This window comes from Neophocaena asiaeorientalis, unplaced genomic scaffold, assembly GCF_003031525.2.
Source record: "Neophocaena asiaeorientalis asiaeorientalis breed wild unplaced genomic scaffold, Neophocaena_asiaeorientalis_V1.1 scaffold46, whole genome shotgun sequence".
In the NCBI taxonomy this organism is placed as follows: Eukaryota; Metazoa; Chordata; class Mammalia; order Artiodactyla; family Phocoenidae; genus Neophocaena; species Neophocaena asiaeorientalis.
In genome coordinates this window covers 13,414,402-13,438,798 of record NW_020175393.1, presented here as the reverse complement: position 1 = coordinate 13,438,798, position 24,397 = coordinate 13,414,402, and the positions used below count along the sequence as shown (strand labels likewise).

The 24,397-nt window shown below is 39.4% G+C and overlaps 1 protein-coding gene across 1 annotated transcript in view; it reads left to right on the top strand.

The window, feature by feature from the left end:
- PTCHD4 (patched domain containing 4) overlaps positions 1-16,759 on the top strand; it is a 177,497-nt gene extending 160,738 nt beyond the window's left edge. The window contains exon 3 of the mRNA XM_024766333.1: positions 15,126-16,759. Within this exon, the coding sequence (XP_024622101.1) occupies positions 15,126-16,759 (1,634 nt within the window). The remainder of the gene's footprint in view (positions 1-15,125) is intronic.
- The last annotated feature ends 7,638 nt before the right edge of the window (positions 16,760-24,397 follow it).

The window sequence follows — 24,397 nt, the reverse complement described above, 5'->3', positions numbered from 1 at the left end:
AGCTGACAGTTTTTAAATTGGCTGCTTTGTTTGAAATGGAAGGGAAAACAATTGCTAATTGATCTTCAGGCTGAAAACATTGTTAATGCCTCCATTCCTTACCAATGCATACCCTCATCGTCTTCCTGTGTCCTGGAAGCGTCTTCTTCATTTCAGCTTTCCCATGTCTTCATTTTCCTGAGCTCTTGTAGTTTCACCTCTGAGTGACATGCAGTGCCTTGAACATAGTAGGTAGACAAGTGCCTGTTACCCTGGATTAAAGTATCTTGAATTCTTATTTAATTATTTCTTAAATATATGCCTTTTTTCAATAAGACTGTAAACCTCTCAAAATAAAAGTTATCCGAACCTTCTTTCTCTAATCCCTAATACCCAGAACAAACTAGTTACTAAAATACCTGTTGATGGCTTCCCTGGTGGCGCAGTGGTTGAGAGTCTGCCTGCCGATGCAGGGGACATGGGTTCGTGCCCCAGTCCGGGAAGATCCCACATGCCGTGGAGCGGCTAGGCCCGTGAGCCATGGTCGCTGAGCCTGCGCGTCCAGAGCCTGTGCTCTGCAACGGGAGAGGCCACAACAGTGAGAGGCCTGCGTACCGAAAAAAAAGAAAAAATACTTGTTGAATTTGATTATTTAAAAATAGAAACGTTGATATACAGCAGATATTTAGATTAAAGGATTATAATTTTACAGCATTTAAAATGAAGCATTTCAGTAAAGCCTAGTGTTGTAAGAGGAGCCAGACAATGTTAATTTATCCAAAATCATACAAGGTATTTGTGTTGTTGCTGTTGTTATTATTGTTGTTTGTAAAATCTTTAATTCCCTAGTGTTTTCACAGGAGTAAGTGGGAAATATGAGTTCAATTAAGAAAATAACACTCTAACCCTAGTTATTGACTTGCTTATTTTATTTTTTATTTACTTATTTATCTATTTATGTATTTTTGGCTGCGTTGGGTCTTCGCTGCTGTGTGGGGATTTTCTCTAGTTATGGCGAGCGGGGGCTACTCTTTGTTGCAGTGAGAGGGCTTCTCATCATGGTGGCTTCTCTTGTGGCCGGAGCACGGGCTCTAGGCTCCCAGGCTTCAGTAGTTGTGGTGCATAGGCTCCAGAGCACAGGCTCAGTAGTTGTAGCACGCAGACTCAGTAGTTGTGGCTTGCAGGCTCTAGAGCGCAGGCTCAGTAGTTGTGGCGCACGGGCTTAGTTGCTCCGCAGCATGTGGCATCTTCCCAGACCAGGGTGTGAACCTGTGTCCCCTGCGTTGGATTCTTATTGGATTCCCATGCTTATTTTTATTTTTAAGGCATCAATGGGTTATCTCCACTGAGTTTATCTCAGGCAGGTAGCAGATTTTGTTCTAAAAGAAAGAAAGGAAGGAGGGAGGACAAAAACCTCTGGTAGGAAGGATAAAATAAGAAGCAAGATTTAGAAGATTCAACACGAAGGCTCGCTTCTTAGAGTCTAAAGGTAGGATACCAAATAATGGTAATGATAATAACCATAATAGTAAACAGAGTGATTTGTGAAATACTGAGATTTTATTCTGGTCTAAGAACCAAGCTCTCTGCTCCTTGGAGGGTACGTATCCTCCAGACATTCCCTCCCTCCCTCTACTTAACCGCTGTACATCTGCAACACACATACCATCTCTCTCTCTGTCTCTCCCTCACCTGACTTCTCTCACGGGAATACTAAATTGGTTTAAATCATGTGGGAGCTTTATAAATACTGTTTGATTATGAGGATAAATTGGTTCAAATCACATAGGTACTTTCCTAAGTGCTGACTGATGAGGAAGTTTAGATATGCTATAATTTATAAACAAAATGAAGAAGGTTACCTGGCAAGATATGAGAGGTAGGAACAATTTTTGTACTTAAGAAATATAAAGGGAAGAGAACACTTCCCAAATCATTCTCTGGGGCCAGTATTACCCCGATTCCAAAACCAAAAACATCACAAGGAAAGAAAACTATGGACCAATATTTCTTAGGAGTATAAATGCAAAAAAGTCTTAACAAAACATGAGCAGGGCTTCCCTGGTGGCGCAGTGGTTGAGAGTCTGCCTGCCGATGCAGGGGACACGGGTTCGTGCCCCGGTCCGGGAAGATCCCACATGCCGCGGAGCGGCTGGGCCCGTGAACCATGGCCGCTGAGCCTGCGCGTCTGGAGCCTGTGCTCCGCAACGGGAGAGACCACAACAGTGAGAGGCCCGCGTATCGCAAAAAAAAAAAAAAACATGAGCAAATCAGCAAATCAAATCCAGCAACATATAAAGAGGACTATACTTCACGACTAAGTGGAATTTATCCCATAAATGCAAGGTTAGTTTAATATCTGAAAATCAGTTACTATAAAACGCTGTATCAATAGAATAGAGGTCAGAAAAGACATGATCATCTCAATAGACATAGAAAAGGCATTTGACGAACCTCAGCACCCTTTTATGATAAAAGACACTCAACCAACTAGTACTAGATGGGAACTTTGTCAACCTGATAGAAAGCATCTGTGAAAAACCCAAACCTAACATATTTTTGATGAACACTTTTCCTTTAAGATTAGGAACATCACAAGGATATCTGCCCTCACCACTTCTATTTGACATTGTATTGGATGTTCTAGCTAGGGCAATTAGGCAAGCAAATGAAATAAAAGGCATTCATATTGAAAGGAGGAATTATCTCTATTTGGAGATGACATGATCTCATTACAGAAAATCCTAAGGAATCTACCAAAAAATGGTTGGAACTAATAAAGGAATCCAGCAATATTGCAGGATCGGTATACAAAAGTCAATTGTACTTCTATACACTAACAATAAACAATCCAAAAATGAATTTAAGAAAACAATTCCATTCATAATAGCATTATAAAGAATAAAATTCTGAGCAATAAATATACCAAAAGCAATGCAAAATTGTACTCTGAAAACTGCACAACACTATTGAAAAAACTTTAAAAGACCTGAGTAAATGGAAAGACATTCCATGTTCATAGATTAGAAGATTTAACATAAAGCTACAGCAATGAAGATACAGTGGAACTGGCGCAAGTATAGACATACAGGTCACTGGAATAGAACTGAGACTCCAGAAATACATTCTTGCATTTATGGTCAATTGATTTTTTTGACAAAGATGCCTAGATAATCCAATGGGGAAAAATAATATTTTCAACCAATGATACTGGGACAATTATATATCCACATGAAAAAGAATAAGTTGGACTTCTTCACACTGTAGGTAAAATTCAACTCAAAATGGATCATAGACCTAAATGAAAGACCTAAAACTATAAATCTCTTAGAAGAAAATGTAGGAGTAACTCTTCATGACCTTGGTTAAGCAAAGCCTTCTTAGATATGACACCATAAGCAAAAGCAACAAAAGATGGATAAATTGGACTTAGTCAAAATTAAAAACTTTTGCACTTCAAAAGATTCCATCTAGGGCTTCCCTGGCGGCGCAGTGGTTGAGAGTCCGCCTGACGATGCAGGGGATGCGGGTTCATGCCCCGGTCTGGGAAGATCCCACGAGCCACGGAGCGGCTGGGCCCGTGAGCCATGGCCGCTGAGCCTGCGCGTCCGGAGCCTGTGCTCTGCAACGGGAGAGGCCACAACGGTGAGAGGCCCGCGTACCGCAAAAAAAAAAAAAAAGAATAATGTGAACCTGTTTTGTTTTTTGTTTGTTTGTTTTAGTTTTTTTATTTTGTAATTGCTGAAATAGCCCTAGGTTTTCATATGTCTCTAAGGGTTAGAACTTTCAGATGGTCGCATGGCCAAAAATCATCCTTCCCAAGGTCCAGTTAGCTGTTTCAGAGTCATAGCTATCTGGGAGGGTTTTCATTTGACTCTTTCTTACGATTGTTTCTTGATTAATCTTTGCCTAATGGAAATGGGCAGGACAAAGTCCATGAGAATTCTCAAGACAGAAAGGAGTAAGATTTATCCCAAGAGGGCAATAAGAGTTTCCTACAACTTTCATCCCTTGAAGCTGTGTTTGGTGGCCTGGTGTGTTATCATGATTAAGTGTCACTTCTATTGATGACTTCAAGAATGAAACACAGCAGTGTGCCATACTATACTGTGAGCACGTAGCTAAGACTCCAAATGAATGTTCACCCATAAATAAAAAGTGTCGCCTGCTATTTATTGAGTTTTTAATATGTGCCAAGGACTGTGGTAAACACTCTATGTGGATTATCTCGTTCATTAATGTCAGCGACACACTATCAGGTAGGGGCTTGCATTTCCTGCTCTGCGCATGAGGAAATTGACACGGAGAGGTTGCTATTGAAGGTGTGGGGTAGGAAGTGATGTAGCTGGGGTTTGAACCCGGGGAATTAACACAAGAGCCAGTACTCAGGGCCCCTCTTCCACCCTGCTATCTGCCCAGCCACTGTCCTTGATCCCCTGCCTTTGAGAATTAACATCGAACTTTTTCTGAGATAACTCCCGTTGATTAATTTATGCTGTGTTAAAGCTGTTAAGCTGTGGACCGCTGGAAGGGGACAGATGACAGAGAAATATGGTGAGAAGAGGCACTTTTCATCTGAAAAGGGACTCTGTACTCATCAGGGATGTATTCAAATGACAGCAGTTCTCTCACTTAGAGAGGACCCTCTAGGAAATGGTGTCCTTGCACCAGCCCCCGCCCCCCCACCGCCGGGGGCTGCTGGAACTCAGCAGGCTGTCCCAAAGCCCTACTGTGCTCTGCTCCTAGAAGGGAGTCTGGTTTGCTCTGTGAGCTGCAGAATAAAACAGTGGCTGAAAAGCTCTTCTTCAGCTTCTTTCCTGCCAGATGAGAACGATTCTATTAGCTTAGCCTGAATAAGAGCACACATGGAAGGAATGCTGCAATTAGTTGGATCCAGTTAACTGAAGTCTTTTATTAATCAACATTTTTTTCACAACGACCTTCTTAAGGACAGAACAGGCAATTTCAAAATAATCATCAGAGAAGAAAACTTTTAAACTTTTCTCTAGGCCTGGTATACATTCAATCCAAACTCCCACATTTCTGCAACTATATACTACTGTTCAATACTAGCTATCATTTGTGGGAACACTGATTGTGTGCCAGGTATTTATATAAAGGGATTCATGTGTCTGTGTCTCCTTTAACACAGCAATCCTTTGAAGCAGGAATTGCTGTTTTCTCCATTTTACAGATTAGCAAATCTAGCCATGGAGTCTTTCATTTGCCCAGGGTCACACATCTAATAGATGGAAGCTTAAACCCACAGAACTCAGCTCTTTAACCAATATGCTAAATTGCCTCCTGATTATTGATAAAATGATGTAGGATAAAATGATGACTCTGAAGTATATTATTTAATAAATAATAAAAGCTAACATTTATTGAGTGCTTCCTGGGTCCCAGGCCTGCTCTAAGCATACTACAACTATTGTATCATGTAATCTTCACATAGCCCATTAAAATGGGTGCCTTTTTAATCCCTATTTTCCAGACTAGGAAAGTGAAATACACAAAAGTTAAACTAATTCTCCCCATACCACACATCACAAAATGATGTGCCAGAACTAGAAGCAAAATGTGTTACTCCAGAGTTCATCATTTTAATTGCTACAAATAATTCCTTTTTTCCCCTTTTTTTTAAGAACTGGATGCAGAAGAGGAATACAAGTCTAATGCATTTTAGAAAGATCTCCAATAAAGCTAATCAACCAATAAAAGTGGAATCAGAAAGGAAGTTCTGGTTGATTAATTTAACGACTTCAAATAATCAGATGATCCAATTCTTGAGCTTCCTGGTTAATTGAGTTTCCACTGATTTCAGGCCATTCTGTTCAGAGAGAATTCTCGTTCATGGGTTGTTAAATTTATCTTCACTGGTTAAGACAGGCAGCAAAACATTCAAGGGTGCTCCCGGAAAACTTGCTCTTTAAAGCATTATGCTTTTATCAAGCATTTGTGCTACAACTTTGAAGATTTTCTTTTGAATGATATTTATAAGAAACCAAAACTGCATAATTTAAATTTGCTCCGTAAGATTCCTTCCATTTCAAATGCGTTTCTTAATGATTGAATCAGACATTTTAAAAGCATTTTAAGGCTCTTGGTGTTATAGAAATCCTAAGTCATCATCACTTCTACTCTTTGTAGGATAAGAGATCCCCAAAGCTTGTAATTAATGAACCATTAAATTCAGGCATATGGATATGAGATGGTTTTCAAATGGGACAAATGGGAGTTATTAAACTTCAAAGCGATGACATTTTACCGTATCTTCCTAATGGGAGGCGCTCAGGAAATGGCCTTCAAATGAATGAACTGATTATTCTAACCAATCTTTGAATGCCTTTAGCTCAATAAATACTTAGATTATCTTAATTTTCCTTCCTCCAAGTTCTTATACTTATTATTTTCTTCTTTTATATGATCTCTTATTGTAGGTCTTGATTTCTTTTAAGCATGTGCTTGTGTTTAGTTTATGAGCTACCAATCCACTTCTCTTGACAGTTGTAAGATTTTCAGCCCCGCCCCGGTTCTCCCATTCATTGCTCTTCTCTGCTTGAAGCAATGACTGTTTCATCCACGTGGCTCCTCCCCGCTTCTCCGATTTTAACAGCCATGTTATATTCCTTTCAGAACAGCTTGCCACTTCCCATATGCCCATCTGGCTTTCTCTTTTTAGTGAGAATACAACTAAAATATCACTTCCACCAGAACGCCATCCCTTTCACTAGTGACATGATTTGGAAATTCAAATCCTCCAGGAATTAACTCTCATCCAATGCTCCTGTTCTAGCTCCCACACTTCTAACTCCTACACTCAAAGAAGTCAATTTATAAAGTCAACAATAAAGGAAGTTTAATTTCTCTCGTTTTCCAAAAATATTTATTATAAAATATCAATGTCCTCCAACCAAAGACCACCAGGACTCCTACAATAATTGAACAAATCTGGGTTTATTGACTCACTGCAATGAGGAAGAACACACACCTCTGAGGATTATGAAGCATTTTTGGAAGAAGATATTAGAATGGACTTAGTATATGATTTTTGCAAGTGTTAGGTGATTTGGAAGAGGGTTGAAGGCAGCAAGGTTGGTTCCTGTCAGGAAGAGAGGGTAAATCCATGATCAGTTACCTTAACAATTCTTAGAAGGCAGGGAAACCAGACCAAGATTAAACTGTGATTGGTAAAGAAGCAGCAATCAATCCTACTATTTTTTTTAATTTTTTTATTTATTTTTGGCTGCGTTGGGTCTTCGTTGCTGCACACAGGCTTTTTCCTAGTCGTGGCTCTTCGTTGCGGTGCACGGGCTTCTCATTGCAGTGGCTTCTCTTGTTGCAGAGCACAGGCTCTAGGCACACAGGCTTCAGTAGTTGTGACACGCTGTCTCAGTAGTTGTGGCTCGTGGGCTCTAGAGCACAGGCTCAATAGTTGTGGCTCACGGGCTTAGTTTAGTTGCCCCACGGCATGTGGGATCTTCCCAGACCAGGGCTCGAACCCGTGTTCCCTGCATTGGCAGGCGGATTCTTAACCACTGCACCACCAGGGAAGCCCAATCCTACTATTCTTGATAAAAGGATGTTTGGCCTATTTTATGTTTCGGACAATGTTTGCATTTTGTTTGTGCTCAGTTGTGATTATGGAGTGGCATTATTTTGTCTCAATCTATCCCGGTCACAAAGTGATCTTGTCTGATGCTTTTCTGCCAGACCATCTGTGTCATCAACAAGACAATACTAAGCCGAACTGTGAGGGCCAGACCAGCTCCTGGCAACACCAAGACCTACTTGACAGCACCCAGCTATCAGGGCTGCTTTTTCCTTTCTCAAACATAATGTATATTCCTTTCATAAAACTAGAAGACACGGAAAGCATTGAGAAGAAAATGAAAAGCTTCCTGGGAGTCTTTCTCTCTCCCTGAATGGGACTACCAAAGAGGGAGAGAACAAGAAAGCAAGCCACCGTGTGTGCGCTGGCTCTGCAGTGGAGTTTCAGCTCTTGGCAACACTGAGCTCCTGCGGCAAGGAAATCTGAAAAGAGAGCCCCCGAGTTCCCTCCAAAAGCCAAGTCAGCTGTGGTGGTGAAGAGAGCAGGAACCAGGCTGCATTCAGAAGCTGGCATCCCAAGTCAAATGACTTGGAATGTTCTCCATGGTAAATACCCTGGAGTTGCCAGCACTGAGCTTTTCCACTCAGTGGAGTACTTCCTGTGTGCCAAGCACATGTATTAACTTATCTAAAACTCAGAACAATCCCATGAGGCGGCTTCTCTTGTCACCTCACTTACAGATGAGAAAACTGAGACACGGAGAGGTTAAAAAACAACCTGCCCAAGGTCACAGAACTTGGAAGTAGGAGACCCAGGATTTAAAGTCAAGCAGTTTAAACTCTGATTTAACCCAGGATTTAAACTCTGGCTCTGGGCAATGTCCTGCTAATCACAATATCAAATAGTGGGACTTGCCTAGTTTCCCCACTTGGAGTATTAAAATCTTGGCTAATAGTCTGTGAGCTTCAGAACACTCCCATCTCCTCTCTCTCTCTCTCTCTCTCTCTCTCTCTCTCTCCATATATATATACATACATACACACACACATCTCTCTCTCATTCTCTCTCTCTCTCTCTCTCTCTCTCTCTCTCTCTCTCTCTCTCTCTCTCTCCCCATATATATATATATATATACATACATACACACACACATATCTCTCTCAATACATATACATGTGTATATGTATGTATATGTAGGTGCATGTATATACACATATGCATGTGAATAAACACACATACTGGATTTTTAAAATTTTAACTTTATATAGAACTACAAAATAAATTGTCAAAAATGATGGAATGCAAACTCTGGAATGAGACTACATGCCCTTTTCTATACATTGAGATATGTGTCAAGCATATAACAGCTCTGAAAATCATACAATGAGCATCTGTTACTAGATTCCAGTTTTTCTTATTAGAGACATGATAAAGTCCTCTAACCTCCTGCTAAGAGCTAAGGGATGAGTATCTGTTCAGATTCGTTCTGAATTCCTTATTTTCCTTCCTCGCTGCCTCTCTTCTCTGTGTTTTACCTGCCTCATTCCGTACGGGGATGGGGGCACTTCAGGAGAAATGCTTAAGGGTAATATGAAGCTAGACCCTCCCTCACTGCACACCACAGGTTTACACGTAAAACCGTCAAATAGGCCCCATCAAAGAGCAACTTGGAGCATTCCTGCTGAATAACTTCCTACCTATGTCTTTGTGGGCTACACAGGTACCAAGATGCAACAGCCTTGGCCGTCCTTTATGAATGGAGCTTGATAATCACCTATTTATTCTAGATGAGAGTTAATTAAAAGTAGTCAGTCTACAAAGACACACTGATAACCACCGCTAAGTTAGACATCATGGGGATTAGAAAATGTCTAAAAAATTCATCATCTGTCAGGTAACAGGAGTGCCTTATGGACCCATTTCTACCCTGCAACTAGCAACTTAGAGCAAGTTTCTTAGTTTCATACTCCATTCCCTCTAGACGTTTACAATGCTGAACCAGCCGAACGAATGAATTATGTGCTAATATTGTAACTGAACATCATTGATATTTACCACTGCCTCTGCCACAGAAGCACTTGGCAAATTCCCTTCTCAGTAAATTGAGGGGCAAACTGTATTTCACTAAATCTTATACTGAGTACAGGGCTGTTAATAACAATTATGACAAGAACTTTAAAAATATCTTGAAAACTAGACAGATTTTGGCAGATCAAGGCCAATTTAGTTTCACAAACATTTACTGAGTACCAGTAAGTGCCAAATAATTGGAATACAAAAATAGAAAAGATAAGTACCTGCCCTAGATGGTGAGGACCTATAAGGACTTACATGAAATACAGTCCCATGAATGGATAATTTCAGTTGGGTGTAGTAGAAAGCACTAAGAAATGTGTTGGCACACAGAGGGGAGGCTTCTAAGTGGGTGAGTTAGATGTGAAGAGGGGAAGGGGAAAGCATTAGGGATGAGATCATGTTTAAGTGGTATCTTTAAAATATACATAGAAATCAGCCAACTAAAGAGAAAGAACTATGCATAAGGATCCCATATAATGCCAGACCAGTGACTGACAACTCAGAATGCTGATTCAATATCCCGATTTTTTTGTTAGCTGCTTTACTGGTTCAGTTGACTGGGATTTTGTTTTTTCATCCATTAGGTTGGCATCAGGATCACATAGCCTAAGAGCCCAATAAAAAATCAAAATGCTTTTCTAGTTGAGCTCAATGGTGATTTCCACAAACAGAGCTGCTGAACACATAGTTAATTAACCAAAGCAGAAATAACGGCTAAGGGAAAGTAGAAAGTTTTCTCTGGAGTGAGATGTGAGTGGAGTATTATTTTTACCTCTATTTTTTATGTCGCTGAAACAGGAGATGTCAAACTCTCATGACCTGCTGAGGGCTTAACGTGTTCAAGTGAAGAGGAAGACCCACCAGTACGTCTTCAGAAGAGAATTCTAATTCGGCAGATTAGAAAGAATTAGAAGCCCCACAGAAGGAGCTTATTAGAGCAATAACTGTATCAAAGGAAAACCCAGTAGGAAACTAACTGGGTCAGTTACAATTAGTTCTGATTGGATTTGATCCTTGTTAAAACTATTTTCTTTGGAATTCTTGATTTTGGAGAGGTTAGGTTTGGTATTAAAGTGGCAACTGTAAAATTTGTGTTAGATTTGCAGAAGAATATCATTGCTTTGAAAGAAGTCACTTCCGGACTAGCAGTGAACCAGAGAGATTTCCTACAGCACTGTCAGGTCAATCATAGTGTAGAAGTTTACAGGGGAAGTGCAGGAGTTTAGAGAAATGTTGTAAAATGTGGGTTGGAATAAGTTCTCAAGAAGATCCACCTCACTTTAGAAGTCATCTTTACTTGTTGTAGAGTGACTGCTTGAGGTTCAGATCAAATTATAACTAATTCTGAATATTGTTCAGCTCACTTAGGACTGAAATGAGTTTTGTTTGGTAACAAATTTTTTTTTTAATTTTAATCATTTAAAATATTTCCCCTGGCTGACCTGCACTGCCATGGCTAGGGAAAGAACCGACACACTCTTCATTTTCTCATTTCTCAATTGCAAATAGCAGAACTTATTAAATTATTGTTAAATAGGGTATGTTAGTAAGCTGACAGCTAAGTTTTCCTTGTTATTGCACAATTCTTCCATTTGCTTTCATTGAGAAAGAGGTCCCCCCAGCAACATCCCTGAAGACTTTTGCAATATTCAATACACACACATATATGTGCAGATCTTTTATTTCTATTCATTTTCCTCCTTGAATTTTTCTCCCAGTTCCAATTCTGTCCAAATCACTTTTATTCCTAAGAGTTCTCTCTCTCTTTTCTTTCATGAAACTTTATCAAGACAAATGTCAGTTATCCCATAATGTCCCAGGTGAGATACTTGTCATATTATTCTAATATAATTTGCAAATATATACTAATATAGTGGGAGGAAATCATGATCAGTGTTTGGCAGTCATCTTTTGAAACATTAAATAAAGTGTATAATTTGGGCAATAGATTATCTCTGCAGAGAGAAAAAATTCAATTATAAACATCAAAAACAAAACTACTTTCCCTTAATTAATAAGGGTTTGTGCCCTTATTCATGTTATTCCATCAGTCTAGATCACCACTGCCATCATCCTCTACCTAGTAACACCTTTTGGAGATTTTCTGACCCCTCAGAAAGAATCAACTGTATTTTCACAGTACACAGCATACATCTCTATTTAACAAGAATGCAAGCCTTCCTTTCAAGTCTGTTAGCTGCTTACATATATGTCTGTCACCACTCAGGAGCATGAATGGTGTTCATAAGACAAACTGAGGCCTTCGGTGAGGATTAAGGATTTTGGTGGGAATCGAACAGAAGCAAAGAACTGCCAGGACTAGGGTACCAGGGAGTAATATAATGGAATCAGTTCAGGTCTTTGTTCAGTGGGGCAAGTCACACTTGTGTATATTCCATGCTTCATCATCTGAGATGGTGGACCACCTGTCTTTTGAGTAGATACTAGTGCCTTGTTTTCAGGTGTATTGTTTGAATTAAAATAGGACTCTCGGAGTAAGGGTGGAAAAATAGTGAATACAATCCTTTTAAAAAGCTATGTAGAGATTTAAGGATTCTTTCAAGTGAGCAGAGATGTTCAAAAAATGGTTCTAGCATCAGAATGAAAACTAAAGGGAATAGTAAGAAACCAAGAGGGAAAACACTGCAGAGGTTAAAAAATGGGATCTCTGTTGTCGACAGGCCAACTGGACAGAGCAACAAGATAACCCCAAACCCTAATTTCTCTTTGTAGGAGGCCAGTTCTGCGAAATAATTACATAGTTATTTGTCTGGAAAGATGGAAGGGTGGATGGATGGATGGTTAGATAGATAGATAGATAAAGCTTAATACATACATACATACATACATAGCTAGAATAAATGCACCAAATTGTTAACAGCAGTTATCTGTGTTATGGGACTATGGAATAATTTTTTCACCATTATTTTTTCCATTTTCCCAAAATTTTTGATGGAAATATGTCCTATTTTTATAGTCAGAAAAGGGCGATTAAAATGTGTGTGTGTATGTGTGTGTGTGTGTGTGTGTGTATAATATCTCTTTTTCTTTTGACTAAACCAATAATTCTCAGTTGGAGGCAGTTTTGTCCCCAAAACAGCATTTGGCAGTGTTTGGAGACATATTTGATTGTCACAACTGGGGAGTGTGCTACTGACATATAGTGGGTAGAGGCCAGGAATGCTTCTAAACATCTCACAACATACAGAACAGTTCCTAAAATTCATTTGTATTAGAAGCTATGATCTCAGGCTCAGAATTACCCAAGTAAAAATGACCTCTGGACTGACAGATATTGGAAAAGATTGTGTTTCTTGTTTACCTTTATGTTTTATATATTGACTAGCACAGATCCTCATGGTAGCAAATTCTAATAAATGTATATTAGGTTGAGTTGAATTAAAAGTGTATATCTCAGGCTTCCTTGGTGGCGCAGTGGTTGAGAGTCCGCCTGCCGATGCAGGGGACGAGGGTTCGTGCCCCGGTCCGGGAGGATCCCACATGCCACGGAGCAGCTGGGCCCGTGAGCCATGGCCGCTGAGCCTGCGCGTCCGGAGCCTGTGCTCCACAACGGGAGAGACCACAACAGTGAGAGGACCGTGTACCAAAAAAAAAAAAAAAAAAGTGTATATCTCTTCTGGGCACAATTAATATAGGTATAAAGATGCATAATAAACTTTTGAATTAGTAATTAAAAGGTACATTTTCTAGACCCAACTGGAATTGAGAGTTATAGTTGATTTAATTCATTGAGAGGTTAGTGGGCATCTATCACTTTGTCAGATGTTGTGCAGAGTATAAAAGTAACATAAAATGCATTCCTTGACCTTGAGGAATTTGCAGTCTAACCAAAGAGATAGACCATGTCCTGAGAAAACCATTTTGTTCCAGAGCAAAACAGCACATGTTAGTGTGCCAAAATGAGTAGCTAATTAGTGCAATAGGAATTTAAGGAACAGAAAAAAATCAATATGTCTGGAATTGTCAGAAACGGCTTCAAGACAAAGAAGAGAACTGAGCTAACAGACTGATGGGTCGGATTTCAATATAAGCAGCAACAAGAGGAAGGTATTGAAAGGCAGAGAAAAGAGCATGAACAAAACTTGGAAAGTAAGACTGATCATAGGCAGGCTGATGGGGAGTGAGAGGACTACTCTCGAGCAGGTAATAGATTTGAACTGCTGGGAGGTGACCAGATTATGGTGAAAATCGAATGAATGAGAATTATTAGGAACACCCTGTAAAATATCTAAGCCTATGAATGGGATAAAACATGCCAGCCCCAAAGTTGTGTTTTCAGTCTTTACCATACTTAGAGTGATTATTTGACCTCATATGATTTAGCTTCATCTTCCCACACGTAAGACCTTTGTACTATATAAAGTAACAACCTGGCCTACATAATGTACCTAATGCTCCATAAAAGTGACCAAAAGCAGAGACAAGCCAAATTTAGCCATAGCCTCCAGTAACCTTTCTCCCCCCTTGTGACTACAAAGATACCAAGAGTCTTCATTTCAGAAGAGAAGTGCTCTCATTAAAGAATTATTTTAGGGCTTCCCTGGTGGCGCAGTGGTTGAGAGTCCACCTGCCGATGCAGGGGACACGGGTTCATGCCCCGGTCCGGGAAGATCCCACATGCCGCGGAGCGGCTGGGCCCGTGAGCCATGGCCGCTGAGCCTGCGTGTCCGGAGCCTGTGCTCCGCAACGGGAGAGGCCACAACGGTGAGAGGCCCGCGTACCGCAAAAAAAAAAAAAAGAAAAGAAAAAGCACACTCCATCCACTTTAATGGAGCAGTCAAACATTTACTCATCACCCACTCTGTGTGAATAAAAGCTCTGTGAGGAAATGCCTGCTATGATCTTTCCCCCCGAAGGTCTTGCCCTGTGTTTTATGTGACCTGGCAGATTTTTTTGACTCATATCCAATGTTAATTAATCAAATCTATAGGAATTGGTTCCTAAGCTGTTTGGCTACTTAGCAGGTTATTAACATTGTAAAATCAATTTAACACCATTTTTAAGTGTTTAAGATCATCATCTTATAATTTCCAAAATCAGCATGTAAGTCAGTTTGAAATGAAGGTTAGGGACTGTCAGTCAATACTTCAGTTGATAAAGCACTGAACTGGTATTGAGGGGCATTTGAAGATGGGTGACTAACAGCCCCTGCCCTTGACAACTTAGTATCCATTTAGGGAGACACTATGTGTGCAGGGGGAAAAAAAAAATCACAAAACAATGTCACATAACATTTACAATTTGTCAAATTAATGGAACAGACAATAAATGCTTCATTTTGCCCAGAATACCAATAAGTTTGGACTTTGCTGAAGTAGAAACATGAACCAAACGTATCCTGCAGTGTAACTGAAATTTGAGATCCTGATAGGAGTATCATAGTACTTTGAAGGTTAGCGTATGCAGGACCGTTGAGCATAGATGACCTATAAGGAATTCACCTGAACCATAGGAGGAAATGAAAATAGTTCTTCTCTTCCTTCTTTTTTTAAATTAGGTCATGGAACGAAAGGAGTATTTGAGCTTCTGTCTGGATGGCGGAGAACCAAAGAGAATTTGCCCTTCAAAGACAGGGTAGCAGATGCCTATTCGGATGTGATGGTGACCTATACCATGACTAGCTCCCTGTACTTTATTACTTTTGGCATGGGTGCCAGCCCGTTCACCAACATAGAGGCTGTGAAGGTCTTCTGTCAGAACATGTGTGTCTCCATCCTGTTGAACTACTTCTACATTTTCTCCTTCTTTGGCTCCTGTCTGGTCTTCGCTGGCCAACTAGAGCAAAACCGCTACCACAGCATCTTTTGCTGTAAGATCCCTTCTGCAGAATACCTGGACCGCAAGCCTGTGTGGTTCCAGACAGTGATGAGTGATGGGCATCAACAGACATCCCATCATGAGACGAACCCCTACCAGCACCACTTTATTCAGCACTTCCTCCGTGAACATTACAATGAATGGATTACCAATATCTACGTGAAGCCATTTGTTGTCATCCTCTATCTCATCTATGCCTCCTTCTCCTTCATGGGGTGCTTGCAGATCAGTGACGGAGCCAACATCATCAATCTACTAGCCAGTGATTCCCCAAGCGTCTCTTATGCCATGGTTCAGCAGAAATATTTCAGCAACTACAGCCCCGTGATAGGATTCTATGTCTACGAGCCCCTCGAGTACTGGAACAGCAGCGTCCAGGAGGACCTCCGGAGACTCTGCAGTGGATTCACTGCAGTGTCCTGGGTGGAGCAGTATTACCAGTTCCTGAAAGTGAGCAACATCAGTGCCAATAACAAGAGTGACTTTATCAGCGTCCTACAAAGTTCATTTTTAAAAAAGCCAGAATTCCAGCATTTTCGAAACGATATCATCTTCTCCAAGGCAGGAGATGAAAACAACATCATTGCTTCTCGCTTGCATCTGGTGGCCAGGACTAGCAGAGACAAGCAGAAGGAAGTCGTAGAAGTGCTGGAAAAGTTGAGGCCCCTGTCCCTGTCAAAGAGCATCCGTTTCATCGTGTTCAACCCCTCCTTTGTGTTCATGGACCATTACAGCTTATCTGTCACAGTGCCTGTTCTGATTGCAGGCTTTGGTGTTCTCCTGGTGTTAATCCTGACTTTTTTCCTAGTGATCCACCCTCTGGGAAACTTCTGGCTAATTCTTAGCGTCACCTCAATTGAGCTGGGCGTTCTGGGCTTAATGACATTATGGAACATCGACATGGATTGCATTTCTATCTTGTGCCTTATCTACACTTTAAATTTCGCCATTGACCACTGTGCACCACTGCTTTACACGTTTGTATTAGCAACTGAGCACACCCGAACACAATGTATAAAAAGCTCCCTACAAGAGCATGGGACAGCCATTTTGCAAAATGTTACGTCTTTTCTTATTGGGTTGGTCCCCCTCCTATTTGTGCCTTCGAACCTGACCTTCACACTGTTCAAATGCTTGCTGCTCACGGGGGGTTGCACACTTCTGCACTGTTTTGTTATCTTACCTGTGTTCCTAACCTTTTTCCCCCCTTCCAAAAAGCACCACAAGAAAAAGAAACGCGCCAAACGGAAGGAGAGAGAGGAAATCGAATGCATAGAAATTCAAGAGAACCCTGATCACGTCACCACAGTCTGAAGGGTGTAGACTAATGGATTCTTTTTCTTTTCCAGTATTGCACAACGATGCAGGGCAGGCAAAGCTCAGACCTCAGCTGCTTGGGCTGGCCAGGGGTAACAAGGCAAGTCAGATCAAGAGTCAATTGTTCATGATACATCAAGGTGTCCACTTCTTGGGGGAAGAAGGACTCAAAGAAGGGGAAAAAGTTCTGTGCGACCTTGTTCTCCACTAAAGATAAGTTTCTGGATGTGACCTTAGAGCTCTTCCAAGGAATGGACGAATCAATGGAGTGTTAGAAGGCCAAAGGAGCCAACTGCTTTTAAAAATAAAATGCTTAGGAGAGATGGAGTGGAGAAGAGGGGGGCCTCCAAATAGCGGAAAAGACATAGGAAATGTCAAAATTGCCATGACAGTTTTCATATTTGTTTTTTGAACAGGTTGGTCAAAGGAAACCTATGCACTTGGGAAGTACATATTTAATCCCATCTAAGCCAAAGCACTTCCCAATTCATTTTAAGTGTGCGTATATATGTGTATGTGCCATATATACATATACTTAGATTTGTCTTTAGTGTACCTTGACATCTGTGTGGAGGGAGGTGCCCATTTGCAGACCCGCTGGCCTTTCTCTAGAAAGTCAAACCAGCCTCAGCCAAACATAGACGCATTAATGGCCAATAAGCAAAATAAACAGAGATGTGAGCCCATTAGATTCACATAGCACGTTGTCAGCCTTTGAGATTCTTGCTTTGGATGACTCAGCAAAAAACGCAAAAGACGTTTGAATTAATTACCACGTGGGTGAGGTTTAAAATCTCATGTTCCTGCTAAATAGTTACTGTGGCTTTTCATTGGCTTCTAATGATTCTCTGTATTTGGGAGGACTGATTTAGCTGCTTTTAGGGAGCTCACCCAGTGCAAATGAGCACTTTACATGCATTGTTCATACAAATGTGTGTAAAGTTGCACAAGAGTGTGTGTGTGTGTGTGTGTGTGAGAGAGAGAGCGAGTTGAGGTATTCCGTAGTTACAGTATTCTCATTTTAGATGTTGAAAATATACTGCCATGGAATATAGATAGTTAACATAGGAGAAAGTGGGCATAACTAGGAAACTTGTTATAGAAGGAAATAGAGTAAACGGAGCATCACCACTCGTCATGTGTTATCAACTGGTTCTTAGTGTAAAGAAAATACTCTAAACCTATCAAGTCTAGTGTGTTCCTTGCATTAATATTTGGAACATTAACCCAGGCCACAATCAGTATAGTGGTGGTCGCTATAACTACTGCAATATTGTTTTGTAGCTTCTTGCAATATCATTGTTCTTGTTACCTGAAAAGTGCTCGTCAGTTGGCAGGCCTCCTAGGGTGATCGTCGCTGTCCACAGGTGACGGATTAACTGTAACTGCTGCTGAATTCTCTGAAAAACAGTACTAAGGGAAATGTTTTCATTGTGTTAAAATTTACAACTGCTCCCCAGCAGATAGACTCAGTCTGTTGGGTGCTTCCTTGGGTCAATGGTGTGCTTCCTGTCACAGAAAATTACTAGAAAATGCCTTTTCCCGTGCCAGGCAGTAAAATAACTTAATTTTCAGGTAGGACTGAACAAATGTCCAATGATTATGAAATCTGCTAGTCAGCTCTTTTACCTGGAGGAGAGCTACTGTTTCCCACCAACTTCAGTTGCATAGTTTAATTGAATTTAAAATATTAAAATCTCAGACAAACAAACAAAAAAAAGACTTTTTGGACTCACGTTCAGAAAAGAGATACAAGCCATTCCAGTCTTGTTGCAGTGTTTGGAAATGAAGTTGGTAGATTAACGAAGTAATGAAACAACAAAACGGGTATGCTTTTACAAATAAAGAGTTTACTGGAATATTAAGGGAAAGGAGAACTGTCTCTACAATGAAAAACCTTTAACCAAACTTTATTTTATTAAATGGAGTTTGTTTTGTCCTACCTTGAGGTTATTGAGTTTCTATTAGAAATGATCCATGTCTTTTCAGTTGTGTTCATATGGGCAAAAATATCAATAGATCGAGTATGGAAAATGATGGCCATAATATAGCATTATTGTTTGTACATTATTTGTAAAGTCATGTCACAGATAACCCTAGCCTTTTGCCTCCTGAACTGCTCTACTAGGATGAACTGGTATTTGGCACTAGCAGACCTGCAGACCACGACCTTATATCTGAAGTGGAAATTTCTGAGGCATTGGGTTTTTTGGTGGCATCGGGGGGACTCTTCTTTCACAGTTTACTCATCATTTGTGAAGATGTGTTTTACATCCCTTTCAAAAATGGGAGGTCATCAGCCGAGATGTTCCATTAACTATCAGTCCATTTCTTTCCAAAATGTGCCATACTCCATTAATGTACCAATTTTTAAAAAGCTTGCCTACTTGGGTCATTTTTTTTTCTTGATTACCTTAGACAATTCCACATGCAAAGAAGATTGACAGGTTGGTTTATAAAGAAAGACTCAAGTGTTCCAGTTGCCAGATGCATATGGGGATAGTGGCATAACTACCCCAATACTGAGGCAGTTCTAATGTCATGTCTCCATCTAGATGGTCTCTATTTGGATGGGGAAAGCAGTTCTTTTTTAGCTTATATCTTCAAGGATCAAAGTGACTAAGAAAAATATGAATTTCTCATTGTTCAAGAGACTAGAGAGGTGGAATTTTGGAAGGGATATTATCTTTTCCAGGACACCATGGTACTCCTTAGTGAACTGTAGCAATAATTTATTGAAATGGGATTTCTTGTCCTGGAAGAGTTAATATACCACACAAAATGCCCTAACTCAGTCCTTGAAAGTAATTTAAGCCTAGGAAGAATGTAACTGAGCATCCTCTGACCTCCCAAACTCACTGTGAAACAGGTATTTCCAAGAATCCCATTTGCCGAATGCCAAGATACATCCTAAAGTATAAGATCATGATTTCCATGTGACACCAAACCTCTGCTTCTTTCAGTAGCTCATGTGCAACTCTTCTAGTTTTTCAAGTTTACTCCCGTTGTTTACTCCTTTTGTGAAATATTGATGGTACTCAAATGAGGAACTTATCTACTGCTAGAAGATGACCAGTCAACTCCAGGAAGAGACGAAACCTGTGGGAACTATCTCAGATATGTAGAATATTTTCTTTGGCTGAAACATGTTTTTCCCTTCAAGTGAGAGTTTAAAAGTTTGCAAAAACCACACCCTTTCTGAATTTAAACTGGGATGTGGATTTGTTTCCTCCCATTGGAATTTAAATTTGAATTAGTACCATAATTAGTACCATAAGAGCTCCACTCTCCGTGACGGTTAATAAAGCTTCAAAGAGGTACTCACTAAATGATAGAAAGGAGATTTGGCTAACAGGTTCTTTCCCTCCTATAGTTAAAGGTGATCATATGCTGACTTAGACCATGCACAAGTGTTTTAAATGAAAGGTATACTTAAATGTCATCCCGTGAATTCTTTCAGGGACCAGTGAACCTCTTTGAAGGTTGTACATGAATACTCTATGAAAGAATTATTCTCCACTGTGGCTGTATCATGTGAGTGTTCCTCTCCCATTTTATTCCTATTTATTTCCACAGAACTGTTGGTTTTACCTTGTGAGATTAGAAGAAGAATTAGGACAAATGAAGCTCCTATGATGCCATAATAGCCATTCTTGAATGTTGAGTTCAAGAGGGTGAGAGCTTTTTCCATTTTGTAATTACCCACTGCATTTTCCCATAATAAGCTGATCCTCCTAGGCTTGTGGTTAGAGCTAGGGATTAACTATTGCCATTCAGAATTACATGTATTTTTTATAAGTTGACTGTAAATATTTTAATTACAGTCACATATTTTTCTGGCCAAATAGTTATGAATGCCTGGCACTATGCATGAATTGTTACTAATAGTACATAGATTTTTAAAGACACTATTTTCATGGTTATTGCAACTTTTATTAAAATTCTCACGTCACCTATTCATAAATGCCTTGTAGGTTTTAGTTCCAAGGGCCTAAAGTCCATAGAAATTTCCATACCAAGGGGAACAGTTTAAAAGTTGCCTTCCCTGGGTGTCAATGGCAGCAACCTCTTCTAGAATGTCCTCTGGAAAATCCTAGAGGGTAAATCTGGATTCCGAGTAAAGGACGTAGCAGATTCTATGTTAGTCAGTAATTAAGCATACTTTAGTGTCCCGTGTTTGCTAATCTCAAGTTGAAACAGAATACAATGCCTTGAGAATAGAATTTAGATGTTGTCTCCCGTGGATTGGAGAACTCAGTAATTTGCTCCATCTCTTTCTTCTAGAGGGATCTCTGTTCAATCTATTTTGTTGGTGTTTGCAAATGGTATTGATAATCCTTTCAGATTTGAACCTAAAAACTGTCATTTATACCAAAATAGATTTAGGAACACTTTTATTCTCTTTAAAAACAAAAAAGCAAAACAAAGCAAAAACACTTCTTACTCTTTCTGTATTACAAAAAAGAAATTGTGACAAATTTTATGACACTGACTCAAAATCGATCTATAGCGGAATTGGTATGCCCTTGAAATTTCCCCATCTTCAATCTAAATATAAAACTCAGCATCATCAGTGTGGTGCAGGCATTTACACCAATCTTTCAAGCACACCATGTACAGTTTATAATTTGAGACACCGTGCACAGAGAATTGCACGGTGCCTCAAAACTATAGATTCTTAACTGCTAGCCAAATCGAACACATGCCAGTACACTCCACTTGAAGATTGATTGCCTTCTCATTTGTCAGATTCATAATCTGACATTTGTGGGCAAAGTGCTCCTGAATTTCCAAGCATGAGTCAGGACCATAGATCATTTTGTGGATTAAAATGGGATACTAGGGAGTCTCCTTGAAAAGAAGCTTCAAGTAAGCACCCAGATAAGCATTATCCTGGATGGCTGTTGGCATTGCTCTGATTTTGTGCATCTTTGAGACATGAATATTTTGTTGATGTTTTCTCTGTACTTAATTAGGACCTCTCTGTTGCTGATAGAGAAGCTCCTTGCTTTTCTTATGATATGGAAAACAACTCACAGAGCGAAGTATATAGAGTTAAAAATCATACACTAGAATAGTACAGATGACTAGTCTACAAATAACATCATATTTCTTCTGCACCTCTAAAGGTGTTGTCAAAATTAAATGGGCTTATACATTAAAATGAGAAGCTTTATAAGGTAGATATTTTTTAATATAACAAAGTATTTATTAAAAATTATTGCTAATTTTGCACTTTTATAAATCATAGAAAGTCAGTCCCTACTATTTTTCCCAGTTGAAGTTTTCCCTAAGAAAATTCTCACAGGTCATGCTATTTATGAAGTCTTAAAAATGAGGAGGAAACTTTAGAAACAGAGGAATAAGAACATTTACTGGTTTTGTGTGATTCCTGTTCCATGTCACGTGTTTGTACTTATCTGAACTTGGGTCTTCAGAAGTCATTTAGTAACTGTGTTCCAGTTTCCAACATGGCTAATGGCATGGCTAGATAGAAGAACAGCATGTTTTCCCTACCCTCTATATCCATAGTTATTAGAGCAACTGCATTACACAAAAGGCTCTGTCAAACCAGGGGAGAAATAAGAACTTTAATGCTTTGGACAATTTCATTGAAGAATTTCCTAGGAGTAACTAGAGAGGCTGCCATGGGTAAGAGACAAGGGGAGTTTATTATAAATGTGTCATTTTCCAGTCCTGTATAAATTTATTAACTTGGATTTTGGTAGAGGCAACCTGCAGTATGTTGTGGGGAGCATTTAAGTTATTTAATGTAAGATGGTCAACAGAATTTCCCCCTGGAAACTGAAATACCTTCCATCATTCTATTTGGTTAATTCACTGGTTATTGGTAGACACAATAAGAGACCTGGAAGAAAACCAAACTGTCATATTCCTACATACCCTGCTGTAGTATGCAGCACCTCTTTTGAGGTAGAATCAGGAAATTCTGATATCTTTTCTTCTCAAACATAAAAGTGCTAGGTACTAATAAATTAGACTTTAAACTCACCAATGCAAATATTCCAAAGTTCTAGCAGCGTTTAAGCAACAACTTTATTCTACTTTCCTGTTAATTATGCATATTTTTCAGCAATAGATTTTCTTACTCTTAAATAGGAAATCTGTCACAGCATGAAAAGGGCAGAGATCTCTCCAAGCTACCTCAAAAGGGTATTTAAAGACAAAATGGCAGGTAACCTTTGATTAAATGGCAATATGTTGTAGCCACAAAGCAATATTATTTACTAGCTCTCCTTGATGCTCTTTTTAGACCAGGCTAAGTGTAAAAGGAATACCCCTATGTGCAGTTCCACTTGTGCATTCTTGATTAATAATATTCATATACTTGAAATATCTCAGGACAGTTGTTTGGTGTCTCTCTGCAGACATCCCAAAACTTGGCTCAGAAAGAGAATAACCTGACATTGCCTATGAGGCAGTGGTCCACCTAGTGAAGTGCACAGCCAAATAGTCTGTGAATAACTTCAGTAAAAATTCCAAGTGCCCTTCTTATCAATGGAGGGAAAACTCAGTTTGTTTGTTTGCTTGTTTACCCTAAGCAAATAGAAAGAGACTAAGTTACCAGTATTTGGCATTTTACTTAGGTTTTCTTTTTCACTAGATGTCATTACTATTATTTTTAGTTAAACTGGGGTTCTGAAACACAGGTCACTTGTGGATCAGTGAAAAGAAAACTACTAGGAAGAGGTACTCTTCACCCGTGCATAGACAAATTGTAGGAATGAGAGTAAAAGTTGAGCATTTTATTTCCTTTTCTTTCCTAAAACAAAACCCACTTGCTCTTAATCCTGGCTAAACAAATGTTAATTTCCATCACAAAATAAAGGAGAATGATACTGAGACTCTAGTGTCTTATCAATACAAACCTAATGGCAAACCACCATTTTCAGATGTCTTTCCCTGTAAGAACATTCTTTTGTTTAATATTCTGTGCCATATAGGTTCTTACCACACCTTGTTCATGAAAACAGTCTCACTTATCACTTCTAAAATAGTGCAAGTAAACTAATAAGCCATATATAGCTCTCTGCTCTGTATTTCTGTATCTTGGGCTCTGAAACTAAAGCTACTTATTGAGGGAAGCTTAAAAAAGAATTCTGAACAAAAAATGTCAATATCAAAAAAATATATATATATATATTTCCTAAGATATTTTCACCCCAACGAATCTTCAAAATAGGGAACTGCCCGAATGCACATTTTTTAAATCTCGCTAAGAAGCAAGTATTTCCACGTGAGTCCTTCACAGTCTCCAAAATTCCCTGAATTTGGTCCATTATCAAAATTTATCTCCATTCTTTCTAAGTGAAAAAATAATTTATAAACCAGATTTTTTTCTAACTATAGTTAAAATAAAGAAGTAACAAATTATTCCCCATAGATTTGCACATGTATACATACCTCTAATAATTAAGTTAATGTCCTAACTCAATCAAGGGAAATTATGTTGCAAATATTTCCTTATTTATTTTATTATTGTCATACTTTGCCCACACAGAGATATAATAATTTTAGTTAAATTCCTCAGTATTACTCTGTTTAGGAAATCTATGATTTAAGCCTAAAAGTAAAACTCTTAAGAAAAATAATCATAAAGTCTTAGCTACTTGA